Raw genomic sequence first — 19,736 nt, 5'->3', positions numbered from 1 at the left:
GTTTGAATTCAGGATCATGGAGCATGGCTTCACAATTCTGAGGAGCTGCCGCAAGAGGGCTCGCTCCTGCCCCCGACACCCACTGGACCACAAGAATGATTGAGGGGGCTTCGGGGGGGGGGGGAGACAGTCAAGAGGGTTTGAGCGGCCAATTCTAGGTGGATAAATTTGAGTGGACAGCCAGCACAAAATTAGCTGCATAAAGGTGAATGCCCGGCAATAGCTAAGCAAAAATGTCTCTTACAGTTGGCTGCACAGAAATAGCCGCCTAAAAATAGATGCACAACCCTCCCACGACCTCTCTAACCCCTTGGTTGTCCAGCAGGGGGGTCGATCAGGGCAGGAGCGCAGAGCATCCTCTTCACTCCCTCCCCTTGCTGCCGCGACCTCTTGCACCAGCTCACAGTATTACAGGAAATGCCACGCGAGAGGTCGCAGCAGTCAATTGGAGCCCACATGGACCCCACCGGACTATCGGGGACAAAAGCAGTCCCAGGGGCCCATCTAGACAGTGGGGGCGGGTTTGTTTTTTCTTTTGCTAGTTTTAGAAAATTACTAAAAAGCATGGCTCCTTGAGGTGGCTTTTGGGCCATAAGCTTAATGACAGTTTATTGTGAAGCCATGCTCCCTGGCCATTTTAACTACTGCAGGAAATTGTATCTTTTAATAACACTACTGGGCACAAGTCAAAGGTGATTACTCAGTTATACTGCTTGAGATCTAACTAGATCAGAGGTGGGCAACTCCGGTCCTCGAGGGCCGGAATCCAGTTGAGTTTTCAGGATTTCCCCAATGAATATGCATTGAAAGCAGTGCATGCAAATAGATCTCATGCATATTCATTGGGGAAATCCTAAAAACCCTGATTGGATTCCTGCCCTCGAGGACTGGAGTTGCCCATGTCTGAACTAGGTACTTGGGACCTGGGAATAGATCTCATGCATATTCATTAGAGAAATCCTAAAAACCCGATTGGATTCCAGCCCTTGAGGACTGGCGTTGCCCATGTCTGAACTAGGTATTTGGAATCTGGGTTGGCCACTGTTGGTAACAGAATACTGGGCTTGATAGACCTTTGGCAATTTTTATGTTCTTAATCTTAACTGTCAGTATGCGAGTGCTCAAGTTTTCTTATATAAATGTTTGTTGACCTGTAGCTTGCACATTTAACAGTAAGTTGCCTGTCTGAACATGCTTTACGTTCTGCCTTATGTTTGCATAGAGGATGTGTCCTGGATGCCATCAGCAACCACAGCAGTACTGTTAGTGGGGAGGCTGACTTTCGAACTTAAATAATAATAATAACAACTTTTTTATATACCGCAGGACCGTGAAGTTCTATGCGGTTTACAATGATTAGAGATGTTACAGATTGAGTGGAATCAACAAAGTATAGACTTGGTGATTGACAGTTCTAGAGATCATTTGTTGAGGACTAAGATTGTATAGGCTGGTTTCCTAGGTATTTCAGGAATAGATGTGTTTTTAGACGTTTCCTGAATTCCCTATAGGTGCCCCTTGCACAGTTGTATGGGTTTATGGCTCTGGAACTGAATTATATAGCATTTTATAACGTTCTTTGATTCCTAAACTTCCCTGGAAAGCATGTATCATGCCTTTTTGTTTTAGCTCCTGAGATCCCGTTTGAATTAAATTGTGCTTCTGGAAGCTCTTGAATAGAGCCAAAAGTTTTGTTCATGATTATGGACTTGAACAGCACATTTAAGCTTCACTGTGTTCAGGAAGTTCCTATTTTGTAGGTTCAGGAATCTCTCAAGTACCTGTGGAATGTCGTCATTTATCTTTTAAAAAGAGATGAAAGCAAAGCATTTATGAGAGAGTAGGCATAAATATCTCACTTGTTCCCTGTCTGTTTCACTGCTCCTTTTTTTTATCCACTACTAATGAATTTCTGTTTGTCTAGTATGGCCCAGCTCCTAAGAGCCCTGCTTGGTGCCTCTGAGAAAGCTGCTGGCGTGGCGCAGCTGTGCCGCCAGCAGGAGACTCTCTTCCAGCTACTCATTGAAGAAAAAAGCGGTGCAGACAAAAACAAGAAGTTTGTACAGGACTTCAAGACACTTGCCGATGTCATTATTCAAGAGCTCATCCGGCATGACATTGGGAAGAAGGTAACTCGGTCTAGATCAGCGTTAGTCAGCATTAGCAGGGACTGGGTCTCAGTTTGTCCTGCACCTTGTTGCTTGCATTTTGATAGGGCTTTGAATTTCCTATCCCATGCCTCATTTCATGCTATAAAGTGCAGAAAAGATGTGTAAAACATAAGAATTGCCGCTTGTGGGTCAGACCAGTGGTCCATCGTGCCTAGCAGTCCACTCACGTGGCGGCCCTTAGGTCAAAGACCAGTGCCCTAACTGACACTAGCTTTACCTGTGTATGTTCTAGTTTAGCAGGAACTTGTCTAACTTTGAATCCCTGGAGGGTGTTTTCCCCTATAACAGCCTCCGGAAGAGCGTTCCAGTTTTCCACCACTCTCTAGGTGAAGAAGAACTTCCTTTCGTTTGTACGGAATCTATCCCCTTTTAACTTTAGAGAGTGCCCTCTCGTTCTCTCTACCTTGGAAAGGGTGAACAACCTGTCTTTATTTACTAAGTCTATTTCCTTCAGTATCTTGAATGTTTCTATCATGTCCCCTCTCAGCCTCCTCTTTTCAAGGGAGAAGAGGCCCAGTGACTCCTCCAGTCCCTTAACCATTTTAGTCGCTCTTCTCTGAACCCTTTTGAGTAGTACCGGATCCTTCTTCATGTACGGTGACCAGTGCTGGACGCAGTATTCCAGGTGGGGGTGCACCATGGCCCGGTACAGCGGCATGATAACCTTCTCCGATCTGCTCGTGATCCCCTTCTTAATCATTCCTAACATTCTGTTTGCCCTTTTCATAGCTGCCGCGCATTGCACGGACGGCTTCATCTACTTGTCAACCAGTACTCCCAGGTCTCTTTCCTGGGGGGTCTCTCTGAGTACCGCACCAGACATCCTGTATTCATGTATAAGATTTTTGTTACTGACATGCATCACTTTACACTTATCCACGTTAAACCTCATTTGCCATGTCGCAGCCCATTTCTCAAGCGTGTTTATATCACGTTGCAGGTCTTCGCAATCCTTCTGCGTCTTCACCACTCTGAATAACTTCGTATCATCCGCAAATTTAATCACTTCGCTCATCGTACCAATTTCCAGGTCGTTTATAAATATGTTGAATAGCACGGGTCCAAGCACCGAACCCTGCAGCACTCCACTCGTGATACTTTTCCAGTCCGAGTAGTGTCCATTTACCCCCACTCTCTGTTTACTATCCGCCAACCAGTTTTTAATCCACATGAGTATTTCACCCTCGATTCCATGGCTCGCAATTTTTAGAAGTAGTCGTTCATAAGGGGCCTTGTCGAATGCCTTCTGAAAATTGAGATATACAATGTCGACCAGCTCGCCCTTGTCTATCTGCCTGTTTACTCTCTCAAAGTGCAGCAATTTCGTCAAGCAAGATCTTCCTTTGCTGAACCCGTGTTGGCTGGTCCTCATCAGATTGTGTCCGTCAAGGTGATCAATGATGCGTTCCTTTCTCAGCGCCTCTACCATCTTTCCCGGTACCTAGGTCAGACTCACCAGTCTGTAATTTCCAGGATCTTCCCTTGAACCTTTCTTGAAGATCGGCGTAACATTCGCCACTTTCCAGTCTTCCGGAATCCTTCCTGATTTGATTGACAGATTGGCTATTAGTTGAAGCAGTTCAGCTATAGCCCCTTTCAGTTTCTTGAGTACCCTCGGATGGATGCCATCTGGTCCCGGGGATATATCATTTTTAAGCCTATCAATCTGCCTGCATACCTCTTCTAGGCTGACCATCAACCCTGTCAGTTTCCCGTCCTCATTTCCTGCGTATAGCCTATCGGCTTCCGGTATGTTGTGTATATCCTCTTCAGTAAATACAGAAACAAAAAATGTGTTCAGTTTGTCGGTGATGGCTTTGTCCTCCTTTAGCACTCACTTTATTCCATGGTCATCCAACGGCCACACCGTTTCCTTACCATGCCGTTTCCCCTTAATATATCGAAAGAACGGCTTGAAGTTTTTCACCCCCTTGGCTATTTTTTCCTCATAGTCTCTTTTAGTCTTTCTTACCACCTTGTGGCACCTGCTTTGATGTTGTTTGTGCTTTTTCCAGTTTTTGTCCATTTTGGACCTTTTCCATTCCTTAAACCAAGTCTTCTTGTCTCTGATCGCTTCCTTCCCCACTACAGTGAGCCACGCTGGTTCCTTGTTCTTTTTCCTCTTGGATCCCTTGATGATATGCGGTATATATAGATTTTGCGCCTCGGTGATCGTGTCCTTGAAAAGGGACCATGCTTACTCTAGCGTTTTTACAGTGCTTATCCTCTTCTTAATCTTCTTCCCCACCATGAATCTCATCCCTTCGTAATTCCCTTTTCGGAAGTTCTGTGCTGTGATCGATGTTCTGGATCGATGTTTTGCTCCCGTGTCCAGGTCGAAGCGAATCATATTGTGATCACTGCTTCCCAGTGTCCCTTCTACTTCTACACCTTGTGCCGGTCCTCATAGTCCATTTAGAATTAATTCCAGAATTGCATTTCCTCTCGTATTTTCCTTGTCAAGTTGTTCCAGGAAGCAATCGCCCACAGCATCCAGGAACGTGGTCTCCCTACTGCAGTCAGAGGTGCCTAGGTTCCAGTCTATCCCCTGATAATTTAAGTCACCCATGATAACTTCATTGCCTCCCTTGCAGTTGCATTTAATCTCATCCGTCATCTCTTCATCAACTTCTTTGGACTGTCCTGGGGGTTGGTAGTAGATGCCGATCTTCATTTCCATTTCTTTTGTCCTCGGAATTTTGACCCATAGAGACGCTACCTTATTTTTTGTTTCCAGCATGTTCTCTCCGGTAGACTCAATTCCTTCTTTGATGTATAGGGCAATACCCCCACCTTTTTTGACCTACTCTGTCTCTGCGGTATAGCTTGTATCCCGGTAACACAGTGTCCCAGGCATTTTCCTTGTTCCACCATGTTTCCGTGACGCCAATAATATTAAGGTTATCTTTTTGTGCCATAGCTTCCCCATCTTGTTTCTTAGGCTTCTTGCATTTGTGTACATACACTTGAGTTTGCCGCCTGTTACTTTCTTGCAAATTCTTCCCTCTTATGTCCTTTTCGATCCATCAGAATTTCTATTTTGCCTATGATCTGGTGAGTCTTCCCCGCTGTGTTCCTGCATGATATCCTCTGGGTATACCGGTTCCCAAACCATTGACTCCTGGTCGACTGTCGGCTTTCCCCTTCTTCTTAGTTTAAAAATGTCTCAATTTCTCTCTTGATGTTGCTTGCCAGTAGCCTTGTTCCATCTTCCCCCAGAATGTTGTCCAGTTGCACATGAAGTGGAATCCTTCTTCCTCACACCAGTGCCTCATCCATGCGTTGATGCTTGCAGCTCCATCTACCTCTTCTCATCAACCCTGGGTACGGGCAGGATCTCCGAGAACGCTACCCTCTGCGTTCTGGTCTTCAGCTTCTCTCCTAGGATCTGGAACTGGTCCTTCAGTCCTTCCCTGTTGTAGTTCCTGTTGCTCACGTTGTTTGTCCCCACATGGATCACCACCGCCGTATCTTCCTCTTCTACGCTGTCGATGAACCTGTTGATGCGGCTCACTATGTCTTCTACCTTGACTCCTGGTAGGTAGGTCACCAGCCGATCCTGTCTTCCTCCCGCTATGTGGCTGTCGACTTGTCTGATGATGGAGTTCCCCTTGATGATCGCTGTCCTCTCTACTTCTCTTGCCTCTCTAGCTGCATGTCCGTGTCCCTGGTGTATGACCATCTCTCCATCTGTAGGTCTGTGTCCTCTGTGCACTTCCATCTTGCCTCATCCTAGGGTTTAGTTTGCACCGGACTCGTCTTTGTGTGGGTTCCCTCCGCTGTTTCCAGATCTCGCTGTGTCACCCATTTCTTCCTTGTGGTTGTCCTCCAGGTGGTCCTCACTCCCTATAGGTGTATCTTGGCAGTTCCACTGTCACTGGTGATTTTCTACGGCCTCCCTGTATGCTCCTTGATGAAGTTCTCTAACTCCTGGACTTCTTCCTCAATAGGTTCCTCTGTCTTGATATTCTCTGCCTCTCTGTCCATCTCCTCCACTGCTCGAAGTGCTTCCTGTTTCAATATTCTGCCTTCCAGGAGTCTGACTTGTTTCTTCAAGCTCTCCAGTTCCTCGCATCGAGTGCATACATAAGACCACCTCCCAGAGGGGAGGTAGTCATACATATGGCAGATGGTGCAGAAAACTGGGTAACTCAACTTCCTGCTTCTGTCTGCTGCTTCCATTATTGTCTGATTGCCAGTCTGCTGTGGCTGTCCTCTGTGTCTGCTGTGGTTGTCCTCTTGCTCTTCCTCAGTGACTCGTCCCTTCTTAAGGCCCTTCGCGAAGGCGCTCTTGCTAAGGCAAGCGCCTTTAACGCTCACCTTCGATGCATGCCGAACAGCTGAGCGCTGTTAGCTCCTCCCCTTTTAAGGGGGGGGCTCTGGTGGGTGACGTCGGGGTGGGGTGGGCGGAGCTAACTCTCACCGCTGTCCCTAGTTCTCGCTCTGCTCTCTGCTTCTTTCTGTTTTTTCTCCCCCTCTTCTCTCTCTCTCGTTTGCCTGCTTTCTTCCCCTCTAAACTCCTCCTTCCTCCTGCTCATCTGCCCAAGCCTTTAGTTCACCATTGGCTCCTCCCCTTTTAAGGGGGAGCTCCGGTGGGTGATGGAAGGTGGGTGGAGCTAACTCTCGCCACTGCCCCTAGTTCTCTCTCTGCTCCCTTCTGCTTTTTCTTCCCCCTCTTCTCTCTCTCATTTGCCTGCTTTCTTCCCCTCTGAACTCCTTTGCCTTCCTCCTGCTCGTCTGCACAGAGTTGTTCCCTCTACCTCTGTTAGAAAGAAGAGCTCATCTTTCCTTATTTCCCCAACAATGTTTTCCAGCACATAAACAACTTTGGCTTCTTCACACCAATAAAAAAAAAGACTGTCTCTGTTCTCACTATAGGTGTAGTTTGGTCTGGGTTTGAGCCTGGGCCTGGGGATGGTGCCCCTCTCAAATGCTGCAGGGGTCAATGATGGATTGGTTCCCTTTCCCTCACTGCCAATATGATTCCATAACCTTTGCCCTCCCCTCTCTAATATATAACTACCCCTTCCACTGCAAAGGGAGAGAGGACCACACAGCCGGTTCTCTATTAAGCCCAGCCAAGCTGGGATATAGTCAAACAGCCTGTGTTTAAACTCCTGATAATCAGGGATGTAAACAGCTACACAGGGGACAGTCTACACAGGATCAAATTTTCCTCTGCAATGGTGGTGAAAGAAGTGATGTGCCCTGTTTTTCACCAGTTAGGTTTGCTCTGCGTGAGCTGCAATTTCTACTCACTGTTACTCTTTTGTATTTCTCTTTAGTTTCCAGAGCTCCAGAATTTCATCGGTGGAGAAGAATCCAATAAATTTGAAAATGGCTTAGGTAGGTTCAGGCTCACTAGATACCATCTTCCCCAACAGTGAGAAAGCTTATAATCACAGCATGACTTCCCAAAGCCTTTAGATTAGGTTCAAACAATTTTTATTGATGCAAACAACAGCAAAAACAATACAAAGGCACACAAATGGTGCACAGTACAAGCAATTATGCATCATATACAACAGTATATCAAGCTGGTACAGGTTAAGAGTAACAACTAACAACCCCCCCCCCTACAATCTACACAGGACAAGCGAGGCCCTAGGTGACGGAAAGGCACTCCGGGGCCCTGGACTCTTATGAGCCCCGAAGAGGCCACATCGCCCCCCATCCCCACCTATCCCCAAAGAACAGACCCCAAAGCCTTTAGATTAAAGCAGAATTTTTACATGGGCAAGAGGGTCAGTGAAAGCAGCTACATATAGGTTGACTGAAGGGCATGAGGAGATGCTGCTTGAACTTGTTTTGCATTAGCCTAGAATTTGGTCCATTGAAAGGTGGGGGTGGGGTGGGGTGGAATCTTAGGTGGGCTTGCTTCTCAACCCTTTCCTGGGGTCATACCTAGCTAGTTGAGTTTTCAGGATTTACTACAATGAATATGCACAATATGAATAAGTGTCAAATACTTGTTGCATACACATCTTTTTCATGCTGTTATTAAAATAATGTTCAGTACTCAAGGTGGCTTGATTAATCCTTTAGCTTGAATCAATCCTCACTAAATACCTCAAGTAATACACCATTAGTGATACTCGTAAATTCAAGCCATTATATTATGATTTAAGAACCTTGGAACACCACTCCAGGCTCTATGCAGTCATTGCCTTAAGCTTGACGTGCAGGTTCGACACAGGTTCTATATCACTTATTTTTCTATTCAATTTGATAAATTAATTTAATACTTTTTAATTTAAAGTGCAAAGTGTAGAGTGTAAACTTAAATATCTTTGTTATATCTTAAAGGCTGTTAGTACTTAAAATTTTACAAGTACTTAGTTTATTCGTGTGGTCTTAACCATTGGGATAATCAGGCCACTGACATGTTTCACCGGAGCTTTTTCAAGGCGTTATCCCAGTTTAATTTAATAGCCTTTAAGATAAAACAAAGATATTTAAGTTTACACTCTACACTTTAAATTAAATTATCAAATTGGATAGTAAAATAAGTGATAAGCGAACCTGTGACGAACCTGCACGTGAAGCTTAAGGCAATGACTGCATGGAGCATGGAGTGATGTTCTGAGGTTCTTAAATCAAATATAATGGCTTAAATTTACGAGTATCACTAACGGTGTATTACTTGAGGTAGTTATTAAAATAATGGGCACTCGAGGTGCAGCTCTACAAGCCTGGCTGACCTTTGTTGGTCTGGGTATATTTCTTTCAATTCTCAGAATGTCTATATCCAGAACAAATGTTAGTTCTTGATTGCAACGAGTTGTACCTCCCAATATCGCATTGAATTCTGTACTTTTGAATACTATTCCAAAATAAATTCTAGTGCAATGTGTCTAGGAGTCCTGAACGCTAGGGTTATACATCTGAACCTGCAAGTTGCTTGATCATCTTTTGAACCCTACCTCCTTCCCAGGGAGCTGCCCCTGCCCCCTCAGTTTTTTTCTGCAAGCAAGTTGTTCAGAAGTGTTTCAGCTCTGCAGTTTTATTATTTTCAGGTACCTTTTTTTTTCTGATTGGAGGCTCAGTGCCCAGAATTCCCACTTGTTAGGACCTCTGCCTGGGAGAAGACGCAGACTCACACTGCAGAAGTCTGCTGCTAGCAGAATCAACCCTCAGGGACACAGCTAGCCAGTCTGCTTTTGTATATTTTGAGTTCAGGGGCCATCCCCTGTGTAGCTGCTTACATCTTTGATTATCAGGAGTTTAAGCCCAGGCTGTTTGGCTTCATCCCGGCTTGGCTGGGCTTAATAGTGAACCGATGGGTGGTCCTCTCCCCCTTTGAGGCACAAGGTTTTCTGGAGTTTGAGGCTCAGTCTGACTGATAGCCCGAAGACCACCTGTGAACCTATGAGGCAGAGTTCTCCATTGGTCCCAGTTTCATTTCTAAGCTGAAGCAGGCAGGCACATGGTACAGTGAGTACGGCTATTATAGCCTATGGGAGGAGGGGGCTCCAAAATTGAAATTTAAAGGTTTCTGCAGAGAGCGCCAAGATCCCCTACCTCTAAAAGTCCTTTTTTTTGCAATTTTATTGGTGGTGGCCATCTTGAATTTTAAAGTGATCTTTTTTTCTAAAGTCTCCATCTGCCTTAAAACCCCTCAATTTTACTTAAAATCAGTAGAGACAGACACCTCTGGGCTTGCGCTGCATGGCCAGCAGAATAGGACTGGGGACCACGGGAGGCTTCTTCCCAAGGTAAGAGACCCTTTCCAGAGCCCTCAGAAGGTGCATTGGCCAAACACAGACATACAGATGCTACAGAGCCCAGGAGGACTGGCTGTGGGACCCTGCTAGGTTCCTAAAGATCCCCAGTACAAGGCTGGATTTTGTGAGCCTCATGTGTACTGCGTATTTGGCCTGCCAAGGTTCCTCAGTGTCTGCGTTCAGCGCAATAGAGGCAGTGGCGCAGGAGAACTCCACTCAGCACACACCCCATCCAGACAAGGACACAGAGCTGGACCAGGAGGTTCAGCCTGACGTACACTGGAAGGATGGAAAGTCTGATTCTATGCCACTATTGTTCCAGGATGCAATTTCTCTGGCAGAGTCTGGTTTAGAGAATGACACATTTTTCCCCGTCCCCGCGGGAACTCATTTTCACGTCCCCATGAGTTCTTTTCCTGTCCCTGCCACATCCCTGTTAGCTCCGTCCTCATCTGCACAAACCTCACTTTAAAATCATAAGTGTTCGAGGCTTGTGTGGTTAAGGCAGAATGTACAGGAATGGGGCAGGGATAATGACAAAACTTGCGGGAACGGGATGGGGCAATTGAGTTCCTGCAGGGACAGGGACAAATTTGTTCCCGTTTCATTCTCTAGTCTGGTTCTCTGCATGAGAACAGCGGTCAAGAAGTAGTAGTGGCCCTGGAAAAGGGGGAAGGACTTATGGTATGCCAGCTGGTCAAAGCCTCCATGCTCTCGGGCATTATTTGTTCCTTACTATGAGAAATGGAAGTTTGTCTAGCCGCCTCGTCAATTGCTCTGACTGCGTTCTTTCCAGCTGGTCAAAGCCTCCGTGCTCTCGGGCACTATTTGTGCCTTGCTATGAGTATTGGAAGTTTCACATGTATGACTTTCTCCCAATTGGCGAGAAGTTATATGTGTGTGCTCGCTGCAAAGAGCTCCTAGCTCTCAGAGAACGAGTACGTTCCCTTGAGACTAGAGTAGCAGACTTGGAGGAGCTGAGGGAGACAGAGAAGTACATAGAGGAGACCTACAGAGATGTTGTAGAGAAGTCCCATCTCCAGTCTGGTAGCCCCTGTGCTGCCTTGGAGGAGAGAGGAGGACTAAAGAAGAGCATCACCTTGGTGAAGTAGCTAGGACCCGCCCACCAGGGGATGCAATATCTTCTCACACCGAGTAGCACCTTCGATTTAGTCGATCATGCTATCCTAATTGACTGCTTGGAGACAATTGGACTCTCCGGCATTAAAATGGTTCCAAGGTTTCCTGACTAAACGATCGTACTGAGTCTACAGTGACAATAATCAATCCTCCAACTGGGTAAACCCATGCGGAGTCCCACAGGGTTCCCCCCTATCCCCCACTCTGTTCAACATTTACCTAACCTCATTGGTGAATCTACTACAAAAATTAAAAATCAAATTTTACATCTATGCTGATGACATCACCATAGTCCTTCCCCTAACAAGCCTGACTCCCGAGACGAAGAATCACCTAGCATCAACCTTAAATCAAATTGAACTGTGGATGACTGAGTTCAAACTGAAACTCAACTCTGAAAAAAACAAATTCTTCCTGGCGAGCCCGAATGACAAAATCAAAGATACTTCAATCTCCCTGAACGGACAGAACTTCCTTATTGTCGATTCCATAAAAATCCTGGGAGTGACGCTGGCTGTTACCTCACTCTAGATATTCACACAGTTACTGATCAAAAAAGGCTTCTCGACACTATGGAAACTAAGAACCATCAGAAAGTACTTTGACACAGCATCATTCTGCTTACTGGTGCAATCTTCCATTGTAAGCCTGCTCGACTATTGCAACATCATTTATCTGAGGTCTCTCAAAAAACCTTTCAAAGACTCCGAATCATAGAAAATGCAGCAGTGTGACTGATTTTTGGTATAAAAAAATGGGATCACATAACCCCCTACTACCAAAAACTTCATTGGCTGCCCCTAGAAGCAAGAGTGCTGTTCAAATTTGCCTGCCTTTGTTTCAAATCTATACTTGGTTTGGCCCCCCTATGGTCTCACATTTTAAATTGGATAGTTCCACCAGGCCTACACGCATAATACATATGTTTAGCCACCCTACAATAAAAACCTGCTGATACAAAAGATTCCTTGACAGAACTCTTGCTTTCCAAGCAAGTCAACAGAACGGCTGGCTAGGCAACATCATCAAGCACTCCTCATCCTATCTTAACTTCAGAAAACTAGTTAAAACCAACCTGTTCAACCGATTTGTAACCATGAACTCCTAAAGCCTCACCACTGTATTCTACTTATATGTACTTGATGTTCCTACATTGTAACTGTTTTACTCTGTCTCTCTCCCTTCCCTACAAATATTCATGTATTCAAAGACTTCATTGTTATTTTTTTCGCTGACTGTCCAGCTCTTCTTATTGTAAACCGCCTCGAACTACTATGGCTTTGGCGTTATATAAAAATAAAATTATTATTATTATTATTATGTGTCTCCAGAGATTCTGCCCAGGAGGGAAAAGTTAGGACAGCGGCTGTAGTTGGTGATTCGATTATTAGGCATATAGATAGCTGGGTGGCTGGTGGGCATGAGGATCGCCTGGTGTGAAGGTGGTGGACCTCACACATCACTTAGATAGGATTTTAGATAGTGCTGGGGAGGAGACAACTGTCCTGGTACATGTAGGTACCAATGACATAGGAAAATGTGGGAGGGAGGTTCTGGAAGCCAAATTTAGGCTCTTAGGTAGAAAGCTGAAATCCAGATCCTCCAGGGTTGCATTTTCAGAAATGCTCCCAGTTCCACGCGCAGGACCCAAGAGGCAGGTAGAGCTCCAAAGTCTCAGTACTGAGTGGAATTGTAGGGGGTTCTATAGATATATTTATTTATAGAGTATGAGCTTTGTTACTTGCTGATTTCAATTACCCCAACATTGACTGGTTAAATGTTACATTGGGGAGTGATAGAGAGGTAAAATTCCTAGATGTCATAAATCACTGCTTCTTGGAGCAACTGGTCCGGGAACCAACAAGAGGTGGTGCTATTTTAGATTTGGTCCTTAGTGGAATGCAAGACATAGTACGGGAGTTAACTGTGTTGGGTCCACTGGGAAACAGTGATCATAACATGATTGAATTTGAGCTGATACTGGGAGCAATCTAATCTAATATTTGGTTTATATACCGGGTTATCTCCCAGTGGAGCTCGACGGTCTCGGTTAGGGTACTGGTCTTTGACCTGGAGGCCGCTGCATAAGCGGACTGCTGGGCGTGATGGACCACTGGTCTGACCCAGCAGCGGCAATTCTTATGTTCTTAGAATACATAGCAGAAAACATAAGAGAAGGAAGAACTAATTAAAAACTAAAGTACATAAGAAAAGCATAAGAAAAATAACTATAATATTATCATTTCGTTGAGGCTGTAGTTAAACCATTTAAAAATTGCGAGAACAACAAAATTTTCAGGAATTTACGAAATATTGTAGCTGGCCTAAAAGCCTAATGGAGTCAGGAAGTTCATTCCAGATCTCTACAAACTTGAAAACATAAGATCGACTGAGCTTCCCAGCAGATTTAATTCTCTTAAAAGAAGGGAAGGCTAACTTATATCTTTGTGAGTTTCTCAAATGGCAAAGTCTAAGGGTATTTCAACATAAGGGGACAAAAGGATCAAATATTCCATAGAGAAGCTTGAAGAGGGGGCGGAGCTTGTCCAACATGGCGATCGGACGCACGGATTGAATGCTCTCCGAGGCAGCAGGGTATTAATAGAATATAGTCTCCTTTCAGATTTCTAAAACAGTTTTATCAGTTCCGAAATTAATCGGCTAACCCAGCATGTCGCTTTCAAAAAGCAGCAAAGCGGAACAATCGCCCACCGCAACCCCCAGTGGAAAACAGCCTAAACACGAGGCCCCATCGCCAGAAAAACAGGCGCCAAAGTCTGTGGACTCACAGCTAGAGCTCCTGATAACGGAGATGCGCGCTTTCAAAAACATAATGACAAAGCAAGTAGAAGAATCACAATTGATTCGTGTGGAAATCGAAGCTTTAAACTCACAATTCACGGACGCGCGCCACAGACTGGACGCGCTTGAATCTTTTCAGGCGGCACATGTTCAAGATGTCTCCCTGATCCCCAAACATGAACGGGATATTGCAGCCATAAAAACAGATCTGGAAGACCTTTCGAACAGAAGTCGTAGAAATAATATTAGAATCTTAGGGATTCCAGAATCGGCTGAAGGAAATGATACAATTGAATTTCTGACAAAATTGATTCCTTCATTGTTGGATGTTAAATTTGATATGCCACTTGAATTTGAGAGGGCGCATCGTGTTCCATCTAAGATCAACCCTACTCATAAAGCGCCACGTCCTATAGTAGCTAAAGTTCTACGATACCAACATGCGCTACAGATTCTGCTTGCTGGAAAGGAAAGAAAACAAATTTTATATCAAGGAAGAAAAATCCTCTTGGTGCCTGACCTGGCGAAGACGACGGCGAACCGCAGGAAAACTTTTTTACAGCAAAGGCAAGATCTGAAAGATATTGGTGCCCGGTTCGGCCTCTTATATCCGGCCAAAATGCTGGTCACCCATCAAAATAAAACCATCACCTACTTAGATCCGGCTGAGCTGCAGCGCTATATTGACTCTATCAAGATGCAATGAATTGAATATGTTGAATCACTTTTTCCTGATACAGTTTATAATGTATGGAGACAGTTTTCACATATTTCGGCATTCCTTAGCATGGATCCTGCTGTTATTGGAGGGCTTCGTGAGGTGCACTGATCGACCTCCTGAAGCCACAAATCCACCCAGATTCACAGTTGTTGTTTGAATGCCTTCTCTCTGGCACTGTTTGCCTTTTTGAGATGGCATTTTCATTTGTTCATCAGTTCCAAAAGCTACTTGTACTTCTCATGTTTCTTGGTTATATTATACTTCATCACTGCTCATTTGTATATTATTTATGTTTCAAAAAGCGTAATGTATAATAATATATGACTACTTTGCATATTCTTTCATTTAATGTCAATGGTTTGAATCACTGCATTAAAAGAAAAAAGGTGACCAATTATTTGCGTTCCCTTAAACCGGATATTATCATGTTTCAGGAAACACACCTTAATCATACTGATAGTGCTAAAACGTTAATTCCTGGATATACTTCCCCTCACTTCTCTCCTGCTCAAAAAAAAAAGAACGGTGTCTCCACTTACTTTAAGTCTTCCCTTAACTGTTCAATTATTACTACAGAAGTTGATTTAGAAGGAAGATGATGTCTGGTATATGTTACTCTTGATAAAAAGCCTATGATATTTCTCAATATATATGCTCCTGTTTCAGATAAACCTGAATTTTACCAATCCATTCAAAATGTTTTATTAAAATTTCCGAATGTTCCACTTATCATAGGGGGAGATCATAACCAACCTTTAGATCTTGTATTAGATAGGACGTCCAAATGCAGATTGACTAAATCTAAGACCCTAGAAGAACTTAAAGGCCTTATGAAAAATTTTGCCCTTATTGACCCTTGGAGAACTTGGAACCCTACTGAACGTGAATATACGCATTTTTCAGCTCCTCACAATACTTATGCCAGATTAGATTATTTTTTGGTTTCCTCCTCTTTATCATCATACATTTCAAATGCTATTAATCACTCTTATAATTTCTGATCATGCACCTATTTCACTTTTTCTTGAAATTTCCTTCTCTCCCACTAATAAACAAACTTGGAGATTGAATAATAGTATTCTTTTAGATGACACCATTATTTCTCAATTGAGTTCTTTTACTACTAATTTTTTTGTCACTAATTCAGACCCTTCTCTAACATCGGCCACGATTTGGGAATCTTATAAAGCCACATTACGAGGAGAAATTATCAGTCTGATGGCATGGAAGCGTAAACAATCCAATACAAAATTAAATAACTTAGAATAAGAAATAGCAACACTTGAAGCCCAATTCTTTTTTAATCCCGCAGATATGATCACACATACACAACTGCTTAAGAAAAAATATGAATATAATGTTACTGCATCTGCACTTGCTAATAATGATATTTTTATTCTGAAATCTGGACATTATATTGGAGGAAATAAGATGGGTAAAAACTTAGCTCGTTATTTGAAAAAGAAAAATGAAGCACATCATATATCCTCTATTATAAATTCCAAAAATCAAATTATCACTGATCAGGCTGGTATTAGTTCTGAATTTGAACAATTCTATACTGAACTATTCCAGTCAGAATCAGACTCATCGCAAGATGAAATAAATAATTATTTAGAGACTATTTCCCGCCCAACCCTACCTTCCAATCTTAAAACAGATTTAGAGACTCCAATAACTACTCAAGAAATTCAAAATGCGATGCAGTCACTAGCTTCGAATAAATCTCCTGGCCCGGATGGCATTACCAGTGAATTTTATAAAACTTTGTCTCTTCAATTAAGCCCCCATTTGCTACAATATTATAATTTTGTTCATTCCCATCCAAACTTGTAGCGTAATTTCACAGAAGCTAATATAGTTATATTCCCCAAACCAGATAAAGATTCGACAAGGGTTGGAAATTACCGGCCAATCTCGTTGCTAAATACAGATTATAAAATACTTGCAAAAATTCTTGCGAATAGAATTAATAAGGTAATCGAGCTGCTGATATCTTCTGATCAAGTAGGATTTGTCAAACAACGTTATATTGGAGATAATCTTTGAATTTTTCATAATATCTCTAGTTTAGCCAAAACCGTTGATGAATCTGTAGTGGGTTTAGCAATTGATGCCGAAAAGGCTTTTGATCGTGTAGAATGGAGATTCCTGCTACAGGTTCTGAAATGGTATCATTTTGGAGATAATTTTGTGGCTTGGATTCGTGCATTATATTGGAAACCATGTTCAAGAATTTTAATAAATAATTTTCTTTCAAATCCAATTTACTTATGTAGGGGAACAAGACAGGGATGTCCCCTTTCACCTCTTCTCTTTAATCTTTCTTTAGAACCTTTTTTATCTGCCATTAGACAGTCCCCCAATATACAAGGAATCCCCACTACCTCTCGAGAATTTAAGATTGCAGCATATGCCGATGATATTATGCTCTATCTTAAAAATCCTAAACAATCGCTTTCGGCACTTATCTCATTGACAAAATTATATTCAACATTTTCAGGGTATAAAGTTAATTGGACTAAATCTGTTATTTTCCCACTAAATGAATACGCTTCACACTCAGACATTCATGACTTTCCATTTTCATGGACTACTTCACCTGTAAAATATTTGGGTACGTTTGTACATAAAGATCCTGAAATTATTATGGATTTCAATGTCACCAAATTAAGATTTAATTACTCATACAATCTCGAATTGGTCCCCACTCTATATTACATGGTGGGGTCGCATTTCAGCACTTAAAATGACTTTGGCACCTCTAATTTTATTTAAACTTATTATGCTGCCTAGCTTATGTAAATCACAAGTGTATAAATGGATTGACCGACAATTATCTTCCTTTATTTGGCACAATAAACGTCCTAAAATAGCTCTAGATAAATTAAAAGCTACTAAAAATCATGGAGGAGTTAATCTTCCTGATTTTTATAAATATCACCTAGCTTCGTTAGCTAAATATGGGTCATATTGGATTACTTATAGTGAATCTGATGATATTTCTACCATGCCTTCCTGGCTAAATCTAGAAATCTCCATTAGTAACCCAATACCTATTTATGCTCTCCCTACTATGCATATCCCTAAAAATCTGAAACAATTTTCTCTTTTTCCGGCAACTCTTACTGCACTGCATGCTTTGGATAAAGTTGTTCTTAAATCCATCTTTTCCCACAATAATATGTCTCTTTGGAATAATAATTCTCTGAAAATTAATAAAAGATGCTTAAATTGGAAAAGATGGAAAGATGCTGGCATATGGACTGCTAGATCCTTATTTAATGGATCGGTATTGTTACCCTTTTCTGTTTTTTGTGCAAAATACCCGACATTATCGTCTAAACAAACACCAATGGTTAATTCTTTCTTCTATCCTATCTACTCTCCATCTCAATGACACTTCAACTATCTTAGAATGGAGTGTCTTGTCTAAAGAAATGGGGAAAGAAATGTCATTTTATTACAAGATATTAAGGGATTCTTGTTATGTTCCTTCTTTAACTGTTATGAATAAATGGTCTATGGATTTTGAAACCTCTTTAACAGAAAAAGAATGGTGTCATCTATGGTCTAAAATCAATAGACCACTGTTATCTGCTAGTATGTCTCAGTCATTACTATTTGTCATGTGGAGAGTAATATGGACTCCCTATAAGAAGAAGAAAGCGAATCTCACATCTGATGATGCATGCTGGCATTGTCTAAAATCACAAGGAACGCTTAAACACATGCTATTTTCATGTCCTCAAATCCAGCCTTTTTGGACTCAAGTTTGGTCCCTTATTTGTCACATTACCAACTGTACTGCAGATCTCTCTTTTGATATTATTATCAAACGCTCTTTACATCCCTGTTTTGAATTTAGTAAGTGTGAAGATAAATTGATAGATATTATGATATCAGTTGGTATTCAACATGTTTTGCAAAATTGGAAATCTGCTTCAAGACTGAATTTTACCTTCTGGTGGCACTCGTTATGCTTGTATAAGCGTTTTGAACAATATGCAGCTGAAAAATTACCATATAGATAGGGACAATTGACTAAAACCCTTTGGTCCCCCATTGACAAATACTTGCAATCTATGTAATCATTTTAGTATATATGACAATTATTTATTTAAGTATGTTATACTTTGCAGAGTTATGTTCTGAGGCTTTTGTGAACTCTGATGATTCTTGAATGTAATTTTGTTTATGTTCTCATTCAATAAAAAGATTTGAACTTAGAGAAGCTTGAAGATTATGCATGCGCATTTAAACTGGATCCTAAAGCGAACTGGGAGCCAGTGAAGCTTTATCAACAAAGGGGAAACATGATCATACTTTCGTTTCCTAAAAATGAGCTTAGCTGCAGTATTCTGTATTAACTTAAGTCGTTTTAGACTGCCCTGCTTAATGCCCAGATAAACTGAGTTACAATAATCTAGCTAAGAAAGCACAGTGGATTGTACCAATACTAAGAAATGTTCTTTTTGTTATCTTTATTAATTTTCAAACTTTGTCAGTGCCACTACAATTAATTTTTGATTTAAAAACATTATACAGATCGGGATGGTGCAGATAAGATACAGAAGGTGGGACTTTTCTTGAAGCAGCCTACAGGCAAAACATGTTGAAATGATAGGTCCCTCCCCGATGTGAACAAGAGAACAAACATTAAGAAAAAAAGATAAGTTTTAACGCTAAAAGTTTAAAGTTAAAAGTTTATTAACTTTTATAAGTAATAAGTTATAGATAGAGCACAAAGCACTTTAAAGTTTAAGAAAAACTAAGGAAAAAATACGGTAAAAACAACAATGGGGCTAGTGAGGAAGCCATGGCCACAAATATATTAGTAGCCATAGAAAACATTTGGCTAACCATTAGCATATCTGAAGCCCTTGAAAAGATGAGTAAAAAGAATTCAAGATTTTGTTTGGATACTGAATATTTTACACAAGAGACCATTTAACAGTATCTTACCACTGACTACAGGATATACTGTTTAGTATACGATTAATTTAGACATAAACACTACGAAGAAGGCACTTTAAATACACAATTAATACATAAAACAATCATTTTCCCCCCTCCCCAAACTAATAGATGAAGACTTATTATGGAATTAAAATATTATAATTAAGTAATTTTAGTAATCAGAATACCTTTCCCTGAGAAATGTTCTTAATGGAATAG

General features: G+C 42.0%; 1 protein-coding gene across 2 annotated transcripts in view; it reads left to right on the top strand.

Annotated features, from left to right (window-relative positions):
- Positions 1-19,736, top strand: part of LOC117358093 (inositol polyphosphate 1-phosphatase-like) — a 66,239-nt gene that overhangs the window by 2,054 nt on the left and 44,449 nt on the right. For both annotated transcript variants that reach the window (XM_033939584.1, XM_033939583.1), the window contains exons 2-3: positions 1,925-2,129; positions 7,457-7,517. In XM_033939584.1, coding sequence (XP_033795475.1) covers positions 1,926-2,129; positions 7,457-7,517 — 265 coding nt within the window. In that variant the 5' untranslated portion in view covers position 1,925. The remainder of the gene's footprint in view (positions 1-1,924; positions 2,130-7,456; positions 7,518-19,736) is intronic.

This window comes from Geotrypetes seraphini, chromosome 3 (assembly GCF_902459505.1).
Source record: "Geotrypetes seraphini chromosome 3, aGeoSer1.1, whole genome shotgun sequence".
Classification (NCBI taxonomy): Eukaryota; Metazoa; Chordata; class Amphibia; order Gymnophiona; family Dermophiidae; genus Geotrypetes; species Geotrypetes seraphini.
This window is presented reverse-complemented; position numbering and strand designations above follow the sequence as displayed.